Genomic DNA, 12,556 nt, shown 5'->3' with positions numbered 1-12,556 from the left:
CCGCTTCTACAAATCATCCCAGACAATCATGTTAAGCTGGCAAACATCCATAGTGCACTACATATACAAGTTCCTCCATAGAGCACTACCTGAATCATGTATGCGTAGTAAACATCCTGGTAAACTCTTCCTAGACAAAACATGGCATATCACCAGGCTATATTAGCAAGGATTAACACCTAAGTGGTTTCCCTGATCATCACGACTGTAACGTCTAAGCAAGGATTTCGTCGAACACCATTTGAGCATGGGGAGCATTAGCGTATTACCTACAGGCCAGCAGCTTGCATTTTTGTCGTTGCATCGGGTTAGCGAGGGAGCTCCAGTCGAAGAGGGCGGGATCGACGCGGGATCGCTGGTGGCGCGGAGGATATCGACATGAGGTGACTCGTGGAGGCGGCGATGGAGGATAGGTGGGCGGCGTGGTCGTGGGCGACAGGGATCAGCTGGGCGTGCGGCGACGGTTTGGAGGCGCCGTGGGCAGCGACGGTCGACGGGGACGATGGGGGGCGCCGTTGATGGAGGCGTCGTGCGGCGATGGGGGGCGGCGCAAGGTTGGATGCGGAGGAAGCGAGCGCTGCAATGGAGACCGGGAGTCGGGGAGGAGACAGCCGAGGAGGAGGTTGCCGGAGCAGAGGGTGCCAGCGTTGGTCGCCGGGGCTCGCCATCGATCTGGATCTGGCCACAGAAGGGGGATGCGGAGGAGATCGACGCGGGATCGCTGGCGGCGATGGGGTCGCCGGGGGTGGAAGAGTGGAGCGGGCGCGGCGATGTGGGGATGCGCGAGGATGGATTGGGGGGCGCTACTGTTGCGTTGTGTCCGGATCGCTTCTGTTGCGCGTCTCTCTGAAGCGTTCCTTTTTTTTTTCCACGGTGACGTGTCTACGCTACGTTGTCGGATCGCGCGTCTACGTTGGCTTCACTATCACCACTACGGATTTTTTTTTAAGTAGTAGAGATCATCTAAATATGTTTAATTTGAATTTAACATAGTAGGAGCCTCTCTCGCCCGTCTCTCATAAAAGAAGCCTTAGAGGGGGAAAAAAAGCTTAACCAAAAGTTCATAAATTTACGAGAGTAAAGAGAGGCATTATTGCTCAAAAGAAGAAAAGAAATATCCGGATGAGTGTAAATGCCATGAAAGAAAATTAAGGAAAAAAAAAAAGGAAATCTGGGGGTAGTCTATATATGTGCTGAAACGCAACTTATTACCACAACTGTAACATGTCCATTCTGTGTGACAGTGCATCTTTTCTTACTTACTTCATTCAGTAGAACAATAACACTGCGAGTCCAGATACAATTAAGGTCGTCACAAGTGAGTACATCTCTGATATGTCTTTAGCCCCTCGGGCGCCGCTTCCATTAGCAGTTTGGTTAGTACCAATGGTGCTATTGCTACCGTTGCAGTCAAGCACTGCGCACTCGTTGGAAAACAGGCCAGCTGGATAGTTTCCATGGGCGTTGAGGTAGATGAACATCGAGTCTGCGCAGTTGGTGCTTTCGTCGTTGATATATTGGCTGAAATTGCACGCGAACTCGTTCAAAGCTGGGCAGCAGAGGTCGGCAGGCCATGGCGATTTGCACTTGCTCGTGATGGTCGTGTAGTTCTGGTTCTCAAAGCTCACAGGGCAGGCTGAGAGAGAGAGAGAGAGAGAGAGAGAAATGATATTAGTAAAGGTCCATAGTTGGTGTGCACGGTGTGTGTGCCGGTAGCTTAGATATATTTTCAATTTTTAATCTCTATTTTATAGCGCTTTTCAAACGTGCCAAGCTAGCATTATTAGAGATATGTTGGAAAAAAAAACTGGTTTTATGAATGTTTTTTGAGAAGACAGGTTTTAGGTTAGGATTATTATTCCGTTTGTTTTGGGTGTACAGAATTATTTGTGTGGAGGATCTAGTTCCGTAATAAAAGGAGCAACCACCTTAGGAAAACCACGATGGCTCTGTTTCCTCTCATAACTCAGCAAACGGGTTTTAAGAAAACTTATGACAAAAAAAAAAAGCAATTCCGTTTAAGAAATCCAATGAACTCCTTGTTGACAAATTTCTGTCGGTAATCCAAACAGTTTTCGCTTAGGGGAAAATCCAAATAACACCTACAAGTCAATATCCTCCTTATAACTTAATTTCGTGTAAAACACTTTCCATAAGTATATTCTCTTCTAACTTCCCACCTCTATCTAGTTTTCATTGAATTTTTGCCGTGTTAGCGATTTGTGGCATCCTGTGGACCTCCAGTGTAGCGAACAAATTTGGCCCTTACGTCGATTTAATACAACACTTCTTTTATTGGGTATGAGATTTGATACACTGTTTATGTGGTATGTGTTTATTGTCGTGGTTTTAATGCCATAACGCTGGTGGAATTAAAGTGTGCAAAAAAAAGAAGGTTAAAGGAGGCTGAAGTACACATCTTTGGTTGCAAGGGGCAACTTCGCTCACCACAATATATAGATGCCTATGGCCAAGGCGTGAGAAAATGCTGAAAACTGGATAGAAGTGAAAAGTTTTGGAAGAGAAAATAAACTTGTGGAGAGTGTTTCGTACTAAATTAAGTTGTAGGGGGGATTGGAAAGGCCAGTGAATTATAAGGGTACCAAGTTATTACTCTTGTTTGCTGGGAGTAAAGCTTGTGAGGCCTCATCAGTTCTCTTTCTAGATGTACCACCAGATATCAGTTCTCTTTTACTATTGAACTATAATCGGAATCAAGAGTGCACACAGCCGAACATGTACGCTAACTCTGTGGACTAAATACATTAGAATGAATAACTTGGACAAAATCATTCAGAACTGCCTTAATAGTAAAAGAACTAATAGAGGCCTATGGTGTGACATTACAAGTCTGCTAACAAGTTCTGCTAACAAGAAGTACACATCACCTGACCATGTTAACAAGTTCAGATAATAAGTCTGCTAACAAGGTCTGACCATGTTAACAAAGAACTAATTGAGCATTTGAGCTGTGTGCAAAGAAGAGAAGTCGTTATAGAGAGGCCATACGTACCACCCTTGGCCTGAAGCAAGCTCCTCCTATTCATCGATGTTCCCATCACCTGAAGCACCCCATCTGATCAACAATTCCATAGCCACAACACAGAAAAACAAGGACTCGTCAGAGATTCAGATATAGAGAAAAAGCACTCACTGGAGTCAGGAGCAACAAGTAGCAGAGAGAGAGAGAGAGTGTGTGTGTGTGTGTGTGTGTGTGAGAGAGAGAGAGAGAGAGAGAGAGAGAGTGACCAGATAAGATGGGAGGAGACAAGAGGAAGAACAAGAACACAAGGTTCAGATCAGCCATGGCCTGAGAGAAACTCACTATAGCATATGTTTTCTCTTCTTTTGCTGGATAGACACTACAAGAAGGTTCGTGCTTATGCTATTGGGAAGAGGGGAAATGCTATGGACTCACTATATTGATGGAGACGGGTCAATCAATAGGCAAGTCTTTCACGGGTGCCCGTGTCCGCAGGTTTGTGCTTTATATAGTCTACATCTGCTTTTGATATGTTCAAGTTGGTTTGTAGCGCACCCATATTTTAGAAGGTAGCTTCCAGTGCATTACTAGCTTTTTAGCACACTAGTAGAACTGTACGAGTCCTTTTGCAAACGGACATGCAAAAGGGCAATAGGATAGGGCCTTTGTAAATTGATGCGACATCTCAGATGTGCCATGGGACGATGGGAAGTGTTTCATATCAGATGCACCATGAATCCATGATACTCCCACTGCAGTCCAAAATATATCTATCTTAAGAACGATGAAGAGAGTACCAAAATATAGCTATCTCAGGACGGAGAGAGTATCTGGGCAACTTAACATGTACAATAATGAAAAGGAATGGCTAAAACATGAGTAGGATCTTAGTCACAAAAATCTGAAAAAGAAAACGGAAGATCACAAAAGCAGGCAGATCAACAAGAAGAATGCACCTGTGGTGTGATGAAATTACAGGGTTCATGACTCCATCCATCATGAGTTTAAATCGTAATGTTCAGCACTTTCCATACGAAGATGATTGGACGCCACAGCCATGCTTACCATGGCCCGGGGAGAGGGGGTAGGGGGTGCCCTGGTTGCTGGATGAGTGTCGTCTCCCGTGTGCACATAGATGGCCTATCCAAACAATTCCCAAGTGCATTGGGCGGCTAAACATCAGTGCCATGCATTCCAAAAGCCAAACATTTTGTACAGGCCACAGAACACATTTCAACAACAGGCGAGATGTAAGTAAGACGGCTAATGCTATCCTTTGAACGAGGTGAGATGTAACTAAGACGGCTATTGCTATCCTTTCAACGGATTGGGAAGGTTTTGGTGGATGACATTTCCTACGCTTCCCCTTCCCTATAGTCAACCATTTCTGGGCAGTAGCGCTTCGACAACACTTCCACTTGTTCAATGAAGGGCTTCTCCTTGTGGCCACCTAAATAGCGGACCATCTCGTTCCATCGTTGACGGCAAACCTCTCCAGACCTAGTAGAGTGAATGAAATACTCCGTTATTATAAATTTGTAACCAAATGGAACCAAACTTCAACGCACATGGAAATACATGCCAATTTCAAAAGGTTTAAATAGGTTCTTGGTAATGCCTACAGAACGTCATATATTTTCAGCAAAAAGAAAAAAAAAAGATAGATTTCTCAACAGTGCAAAATGTATGGTTCTCTTCAAGTCCCAAGTCAAATATTATACCTCGAATGCAACTTCGATCACTATAGGTAACAAGTACCTCTATAGGGAAAACTCTAAGCCTCTAATATCTGCATTCATTACCAAAAAAATAAACCTTGCTGATCTGCACTACTGTCTCCACATTATAAGACTGGCAGGTGCAATCAAACTGGTCAGCATGAAAGAACCCACATTTAACTAGTGCACATGCTATTGTGCATCCATAGTGAACTTAAATTCCTTAATATGATTATACAAATGTAGAGAAAAAAAAAAGGCATGAAGAGTAGCGACATGCAGCCCAAGGTTTCCATTGAAATACAGGGTAGGGCAGATTATTTGACCTGGGTTTGATACTTCAGGGGATTGAATACCTGGTTTCATACTTTAAAGAAGGAGGTGGTAAAGTAATCGTAGAACAAATACTTTATAGGGGGCTAAGAAGTTTTTTTCCCTGAACAAACAAGATTGAAGGTAGATCAGAAATATTTGAGCACTCACCTGTGATCAAGAAGGTTATCCCAGTCAATATCTTCAACACAAACAGCATCAACATTTTGAAGCCTGGAAGAAGATTCAGCGATTAGTTATAAAATTTCATGCTAGCAAGACTTAACGTGAGGAGACAAGAGGCCTAAAACTGAAAAAGAAAAACAATCCACTATCTAATCCAATCCAATAAAGTCCAAGAAAATCAATAACATTTGAACTAATTAACAATCGCAGCAATCAGAGTCTAATACAGCAATCTACTATTTTAACATCTCATCAATCGAATTTTGTTTAGGTAGTATGCTTTCTAACCAACTCTGCTTTCTGAAGAAAGAGAAGATGTGCTCCATCGGTCCATTGAATGCAAAGCCTAAATTGTAAATTAGCTTTCACAATAAATTAAATGGCATGTCATGGCATGTGCTATCTTGTACAGTATGCCCATTGAGGATAAGGATTTCCCTTGATTCCTATGAAATTATAGTGTAGCATATAGACAACTTCAAATAATAGAGAAAAATTTTCCGATTCTCATGCCATTAGTTGACACTCATCAGTCATTACTTGGGTTCTATGTCAGCGGTGCGTTTGTTTAAAACCAAAGGTAGACAACTTAAGGTGCCCTAGTGCCAGTAATTAAAAAAGGGAAAATGAAATCAAAGCCTAGTTTCCAATTCTTCATCAAATTTGTGACCTCATGGTAACATAAACAGGATAGGCAAAGCAAAAACTCTCAAATTTGTGAAAAATCCATAGTACTTCTAATATTTGTAGTATTATATACATGCACACTTCCATATCAACAAAAATAAGTGCAAACCGTACCATCAATAAGCTTAAGGACATTTCGACAAAAACCAGATTAAAACTGAAACAACTACTATTTTAGAACTCTCGGGTATAAAGGACATAGCATTAAATTTTGAAAAGAACAATGAATTTGGTAAAATCTGTACAAACTTACGCTTCCACCAATCGATAATCATCAGTGTCTGCCCAGATGCCTTTCTGAACCAGTGGTGATGCTAACTGGTAGTACCTGAAAGTGTGGATTGAATTAATTCGACATGTACAAGTACAAGCAAACAACCTACTCTGATGATAGCAAATTCATCTAGAAGCATAAGATTTATGCAAGATAGAGCAGGTTTAGCTGTACAAAAAGGATGGGATCGATTAGTTAAAGTTCTGTCAAATGCACATTGCCATAAAACCTCAACAATTTCGCCTGTGAGCAACACTCTCTTTTGATGACTAGGCCAATCAATGTGATGTAATAATGCGCACAGCCACAGCAGAAGATTAGAAGCAACAGCAATGGTTGGCCCGCAGCCTGCTGGCTATATACCAATGGATCCAATGACAATAGAAAGCATGAGTTCCCAGCAGCATATGAAAGAGTACGAAAATCAGGAAAGGATCCAGAAAAAATAGGAAAAAGTAGATTCCTATGTAAGGAGGCACCGTAGACCGTAGGTATACTACTCTCTTGGTTTTGGGGTTTCACTTGTAAGTATTAACCATGCACAGATACCAAGCCAACCAAATTTTATGACCTAAAATAACTAAAATGCCCCTAAGGTGAAGAAAAATATATGTTTTTCTCATGATATATATTTCTCATTTTAAAAACACTCTAGGTATTATTATTGCCCAGACAAATCTGATGTGATACACAGATAATGATATGATCACAGCACCTCAGATCTGGAATCAGCTGGGAAAAGAAAACATAAAGTACTGGAATGCAGGTAGCTCAATACTAACCACTTAAGGCAGCAATTCTTGTGATTTCGGGTTGTCAATTTATCACTAATAGCCTCCCATGCAATGTTGTCTCTTAACTGTCACAAAAAGCAAGTAAATTACTTCATAACAAGGAATGATGGGATGAAATAATAATGAACAGTGCCAAATATGCAAGCTAACGTACAGTATGAAAAGTTGTAAAAATATTACAGCAGGTCTGGAATACACCAATGAACAGTCGAACAGTAGTAAATTTTACCTTACGATTACCAGCATCATACTCTTGATGAGCTTTCACTCGCAAGTCCAAGTTCACCAAATCAAACAAGTTTTGGTACTCGTCCTGCGTCCATTGGCCTGAAATATAACCAATGAACACACAAACAGTAAAAAGTTATGAACCATGGTATACATTTTACTTTATATGATTGCATTGTGTTGCATTCATTGCACAAGAGGCATCAAACATCATTCGCATAGCGAAGCGCAAGTGGACCCTTCATAACTTACTCTGCAAACTGTCTTTCCATTTAATGGAAATGCAAAACCTCGCAACTGACGATGAAATTCAAGTAGAAAATGCAATTTCGTAATCAACACCGTATTATGAAGTTTTTGCATGTAGTTTCCAGTATGTTCAGAGTTAGAAAAACAAAATATGACAGATTTGTAACAAGTTGTGTCTAGGGTGGATATTCGGTCTAGACCGAAAATTCGGTCCGGTTAGTTCGGCCTTTCAAAGGTCTTCAGAAAGGAGAAACCGATGCTGCCAACACAAATTCATGAGCCGACAATTCGGGTAACCAAACGATCAGTCCAGTCTTTGTTCTTGCACGATCTGATCAATTTAGCACAGAGCATATCAAAGTCATTAAGCCAGCCTTCGAAATGATTCTTAATCAACAATTATGAGCTAAATAGACAAATAAACTAATCAAAATATCAAAAAAGAAGTCAGAGATCACAGGTCCCAATCACAAAATGACAAAAACTGACATATGAGAAACCAGGGAATGGGCATCCACTGCTTGCCTCTGGCACTACAACTAGCTTGCTCCAGCCCTTTTCGTTGGCTGTCGATGTCAGCTGCCCAACCTACACCTCCCAGGCAGCAACACCCCCAGGTGGCCATGCCTCACCACCTTAGCCCGCCAGCTGAGCAGCCTCTGCCCCTGCACTGTCGCCGCCTCGCCTCTGCATCCCTGATCTGTCAATCCGATGCGCCTGGGGGTGGTGGCATGCTGGACTGGCGGCTAGGGTTGAGAAGTACGCAAATGGAATGGGGAATGGTGTCTAGAACTAACTGGGACCTTGAGGAGTTGGGGCCTGTTGGCGTCATCTACTGGTGGAGGTTCAGGCAGTTCGGGTACTGACGTACAGAACCAAACAACCTAAAAAACAACCAGTCTTTCCGCACAAATATATGGACCAAGCACCATAGGTGACTTCGGGTTTGGTTTTTGATTTTGGTCTTTTTTGCCCACCCTAGTTGTGTCTGCTATGCCTGCACATATAATACTGTGAGGTCTGTACAAGTCATGTTTGCCACGCCTGCACTCCTGATACAAGTTTTGACAACAGGTTTCATATCCGATTTCCTCTTCTCACGAAGTCCCACATTTGATGTATGTTATACAGCTAAACAAAAACTAACTACAGTACAGAGTCAGCCTGCAGTTAGCACAACCATTTTACGTGCATAATAACCAATTCAAGAAAGTGCTATGTATAATGGGAGAAAAGGAATTCTGGAAGAATGCACAAAAGAAAAGAACATTTTTTTTGAATACCGAAAGTGAACATTTTTAGAAGTTAAAAGCCAAGCATATTGCAAAGAAATATTGAACTTCAAACAGCGGAATTGCAGCAACCAGTACCTGATTTCAAGTTTTTAGGTTTGATTCTTCTCCAAGTGTCCTTTAAATGGATCTCACTCTTTCCAAGTTCCTGTGCTAATGATATCCAAGAAGTGCCGTTCTTTTCAACATGCCTGTGTCATAATACACACTGATCTTAATAAGCCTTTCAAAAAACATACTGCTCACATTTAGGTTTTATGAAGACAAAATGACAATAAATTATGCTTTGGATAGACTGATGTATCAATCACTTTGCAGGATGATGTGAAATGATATGAACAAATATGAAAAATCCGACAGAAACAACCTCAGTCAAAAATATAGTCGAACCGTTCAAAGCAAATTGCAAAACATCAACATGAAGTTACAAAGGTTTTAGTTTGACCTCACTCATGGTTGTGAACATTACCTTAAAGATTAAAAAAAGGGGATAGAGCAAGCTACATAAGTTATTACCATACAAGCAATCTGAATTTATTTAACTTCAAAAATTGAATCTGAATTTATTTAACTTCAAAAATTGGGTGATGCTCTACAAATTAACTCTGTGGATCCTTGAGCACATACAGAACATTCAAGATATATTTGAGGACTGATATTCACGCTTCTAGATGATTGATTTGTGCACCATTTTATGAAAAAGGTTTTGATTTGTGTAGCTCTTTTCAAAATAGTTTGATCTGTATAGCTGAAAGTACAAAACATTAGCAAGTATGGACTATGGAATTGTTTTGAAAATACGATATGCAGGAAATAGAAACCTGCATTAGCTCAACCACAGGAGGGCTTTATATTACCGGCGAATCTTCTCATACTCCTCCGGAGTCCATTTACGCTCATCACTCCTATAGAGTAAAATCCGTGCTCTCTTGTATATGGCTGTCAATGGCCTGTGAGGTAATGATTTTCCTGCAAAGGATGTCGTGCATTAATGAGTAACATGATATGCTGTCTGCCATGTAGACAAGGGAAAAGTGAACATGATGTAGTGAATGAGCGGGAAGCAATTTTTCACTGTTCCCAGTGCCGATATTCCAAAATATATGCAAAGTGCATATTCTGTTGGAAAATTGAACTTTGCAATGCAATGAAAGAGATTTCAGTATTGGGGCAACAAGGAGATTTTACTTTCTTTGCAGGGATAAAAGAATAATGACATTAGGGAAACACAAACACAAGCAGACATAAGGGAAACAAAAGTGAAGAGTTAGATATAGAAGATGTTCTCATCTTACCAATCTCCGCCCAACAACCCTTAAGCTCTGGATGTTTACTACAAGCTCGAATCATCTCTAGCCCATTCTCTCCCAATTGCTTCATCTAAAATGAAAAATAAAACATGTAATGTGTTTAAACTTTATATTGCGAGGCATGGAGTTTCCATGCACCATTTAGTTTAGTAGTAATAAAAGACTAGTAGAATCATGAGATGAAATCCAAACACCAAAAGAATACCACCAGCATATTTGAAAACCAGTGATACAGCGTAAAAGTTTACTAACAACAAAGTGGTGTCCAAGCTAAATCATGAAATTTCTGTTAACTTCCCCAAAAAAAGATTATTGCAATGGAAAATTAATAAACAATGCAACAGATGGATTCTGATATTCCCTCCGTCCCAAAATATAGCTACCTTTGAAATTCAAATTTCTTTAGCTTACTTTTCCATCGTACCCCTAGCAATCTATATCACACCAACTACTTAGCCCTACTATAATGATGGGCAGTTTTGACCTTGCAACATAATCCTTAATCCCTCCAAAAGCTTCCTAGGTAGCTATATTTTAGGACGGAGGGATTGTTGAACTGCACAGCTAAAGTGCATGCTTTCATCAATATATGCTTTAAATTTGATGACAGAGGATTGGCATGTTTGTTAAACATGATTAATAGATCATCTGAGTGCAATAAAGACAAAAAAAAATCAGTCATAAAGAACAGCCAGGTTTGTCTTATACAGTCAGAGGCATAGTTCTCATTCAACTTTAGTGTGCTTGTCACTGTTTCATATATTTTCATATATTCAGGTATTGAAGTAAAGAGGAAAGATGCTAAGCATTCGAAGGAGAGGCAACCTCTATATAGCTCATGATGGCCTCCATAAGGGTCGCGTTTTCTTCTGGAGTAAAACGTTTCCCATGCACAACTTCGGATTCAGCACTCTTGCCATTATCTTCATCTTCACCGTCGTTGATGCTAAACACCTCCACAGCATCGGAAAAGCTCACCCGCCTAACCTTGTCCTTTGACTGGGCTGCTTTTTCTTTTTCGCCTTTTCTTCCACCGTTCCCTTCCTTGCTCTTCTTTTTTTTCTTATCATTCTTATCATCCCTACCAACCTCATTCCTTCTAGTCGATGTATCGTTCTTCTTTTTTCTCTTATCATTTTTGCCATCTCCACCAACCTTATCTTCTCCAGTGAGTGCATCAGTGCTTAAGTCAGGATTAAACTTATCGCTTTCATTTTTTCTCTTCTTGTTTCCCTTTATCTTCACTGCCTTCTTAGATATGTTAACTTGATCACCCTCTTTCAGCTCAACAGATTGCTCCTTTCTTCTCCTCTTCTTATCTCTGTTGGTCATGATTTCATCACCGGCAGATCCATCTGCCACAGGCTCACCATCCTCATGCTTCCGTTTGCTCTTCTTGGACTTCTTACCCTGTTCCTTTTCACCCCTGCCCATCTCCGCATGCAACAAGCCTGCATTTTCATCAGTAGAACCAGCAAGTATCTGCCCCTCTTCAGCCATCTCCACTTTTCTCTCTTTCTTCTTCTTCTTCTTCATCATCAACTTATTATCTTTCTTAATACTCTTGTCTTCCTCCGAGCCGCATTTGCTCATATCACCCTGAACATGCTCCGAGCAGTGCTGCTCCACCTTCAGTCCTGAAGCTTCAGCCTGCTCCGCCTCGGCACAGGCCTCCTCGATGTTATCGGCAATGACCTTGTTCTTCTTCTCCTTTCCGTGGCCCTTCTCCTTCTCCTTCTCCTTCCTCTTCTTCCTCCTGGGCATTTCTTTCGCCTCCTCAACGTCCATTGCAACCTTCCCCTTGCTATTACTTAGGGAATCTGTAGCCAAATCCAGCTTCACTGCCTCGCCATCGCCGCGACTGCCCGATTCAGCCTTCTCCTCCTGGCGCTTCCCCTTCTCCTTCTTGCTGCGCCGTTCCGCTCCCTCTCCGCCCATCTGCGCGCGGGCGGGAGAATAGATTAGGGTTTAGCATCCATACGGGAAAAAAAGGGAGAAAAAAAACCCTCCAAAATCAAAAGGGAATTCAAATAAAAACGGAAAGAAAAAACAGGAGAAAAGAATTACAGTAGGAGTGACCGCGCGAGGAGCCGAGGACGAGTGGGTACGACGTGCGCGAGGGCTCCCCCCCGGGAGGCTTGAGCCGCGCGACGGCGCGGGGTGGCGGCGAGCCGTGCGACGGCGCTGGGAGACGGCCGAGCTGCGGCGGATAGCCGGCGACGGCGGGCGGCGCGGGGCGGCGGATAGCCGGCGACGGCGAGGGGCGGCGGCTGAGTGGAGCGAGAGGTGCGGCCTTGCTGCCTCTAAAGTCTAAACCTAAAGCTCGTTTCCACATGTTGGGCTGGACGCTGGAGTAGGCTTACTGACTGGTGGGCTAAAGAAAATTTCCCTTTTCTTTCTTGGAACAAGTCTATTTGATGCCCCTCCTGTCTTAGCTCCTCATTGAATCATCCTCCAACCGCAAAACCGGGTATAAGCGCTTTCCGCATCTTCCAAAACTGGTGTAAATCAACTCCTTTGGTG

At 42.1% G+C, this 12,556-nt stretch overlaps 2 protein-coding genes across 3 annotated transcripts; both read right to left on the bottom strand.

Annotated features, from left to right (window-relative positions):
* Positions 1-1,133: 1,133 nt before the first annotated feature.
* Positions 1,134-3,457, bottom strand: LOC127778126 (GPI-anchored protein LLG1-like). Its single transcript, XM_052304783.1, has 3 exons — positions 3,250-3,457; positions 3,014-3,076; positions 1,134-1,636 (listed from the first exon to the last, which is right to left on the bottom strand). Exons 1-3 carry the CDS (start codon positions 3,305-3,307, stop codon positions 1,269-1,271), a joined length of 489 nt encoding a protein of 162 aa, XP_052160743.1. The 5' UTR covers positions 3,308-3,457; the 3' UTR covers positions 1,134-1,268.
* Positions 3,458-3,923: 466 nt separating this feature from the next.
* On the bottom strand, positions 3,924-12,329 carry LOC127778125 (RNA polymerase I termination factor-like). 2 transcript variants are annotated; one of them, XM_052304781.1, is made up of 10 exons: positions 12,101-12,328; positions 10,859-11,971; positions 10,019-10,103; positions 9,581-9,692; positions 8,802-8,914; positions 7,184-7,281; positions 6,943-7,019; positions 6,140-6,214; positions 5,185-5,247; positions 3,924-4,483 (listed from the first exon to the last, which is right to left on the bottom strand). In XM_052304781.1, exons 2-10 carry the CDS (start codon positions 11,969-11,971, stop codon positions 4,339-4,341), a joined length of 1,881 nt encoding a protein of 626 aa, XP_052160741.1. In that variant the 5' UTR covers positions 12,101-12,328; the 3' UTR covers positions 3,924-4,338. The 2 variants fall into 2 exon arrangements, with proteins under 2 accessions (XP_052160741.1, XP_052160742.1); XM_052304782.1 differs by lacking the exons at positions 3,924-4,483; positions 5,185-5,247; positions 6,140-6,214; positions 6,943-7,019; positions 7,184-7,281 and adding an exon at positions 7,315-7,762 and having other exon boundaries at positions 12,101-12,329.
* Positions 12,330-12,556: the final 227 nt, after the last annotated feature.

The sequence above is a fragment of the Oryza glaberrima genome, chromosome 6, assembly GCF_000147395.1.
Source record: "Oryza glaberrima chromosome 6, OglaRS2, whole genome shotgun sequence".
Classification (NCBI taxonomy): domain Eukaryota; kingdom Viridiplantae; phylum Streptophyta; class Magnoliopsida; order Poales; family Poaceae; genus Oryza; species Oryza glaberrima.
This window is presented reverse-complemented; position numbering and strand designations above follow the sequence as displayed.

Bases quoted from the DNA above. Each gene is read 5' to 3' on its own strand.
- LOC127778125 (XM_052304781.1), bottom strand. From the start codon at position 11,971: ATGGGCGGAGAGGGAGCGGAACGGCGCAGCAAGAAGGAGAAGGGGAAG. The intron at 8,915-9,580 runs GTAATATAAAGC...ATTATGACACAG, and splicing joins GAGTATGAGAAGATTCGCCG to GCATGTTGAAAAGAACGGCA. The intron at 7,282-8,801 runs GTACTGGTTGCT...GTTATATTTCAG, and splicing joins ACCTAAAAACTTGAAATCAG to GCCAATGGACGCAGGACGAG.
- LOC127778126 (XM_052304783.1), bottom strand. From the start codon at position 3,307: ATGGCTGATCTGAACCTTGTGTTCTTGTTCTTCCTCTTGTCTCCTCCC. The intron at 3,077-3,249 runs GTCACTCTCTCT...ATTGTTGATCAG, and splicing joins GTCTCCTCCCATCTTATCTG to ATGGGGTGCTTCAGGTGATG. The intron at 1,637-3,013 runs GTACGTATGGCC...TCTCTCTCTCAG, and splicing joins CTTGCTTCAGGCCAAGGGTG to CCTGCCCTGTGAGCTTTGAG.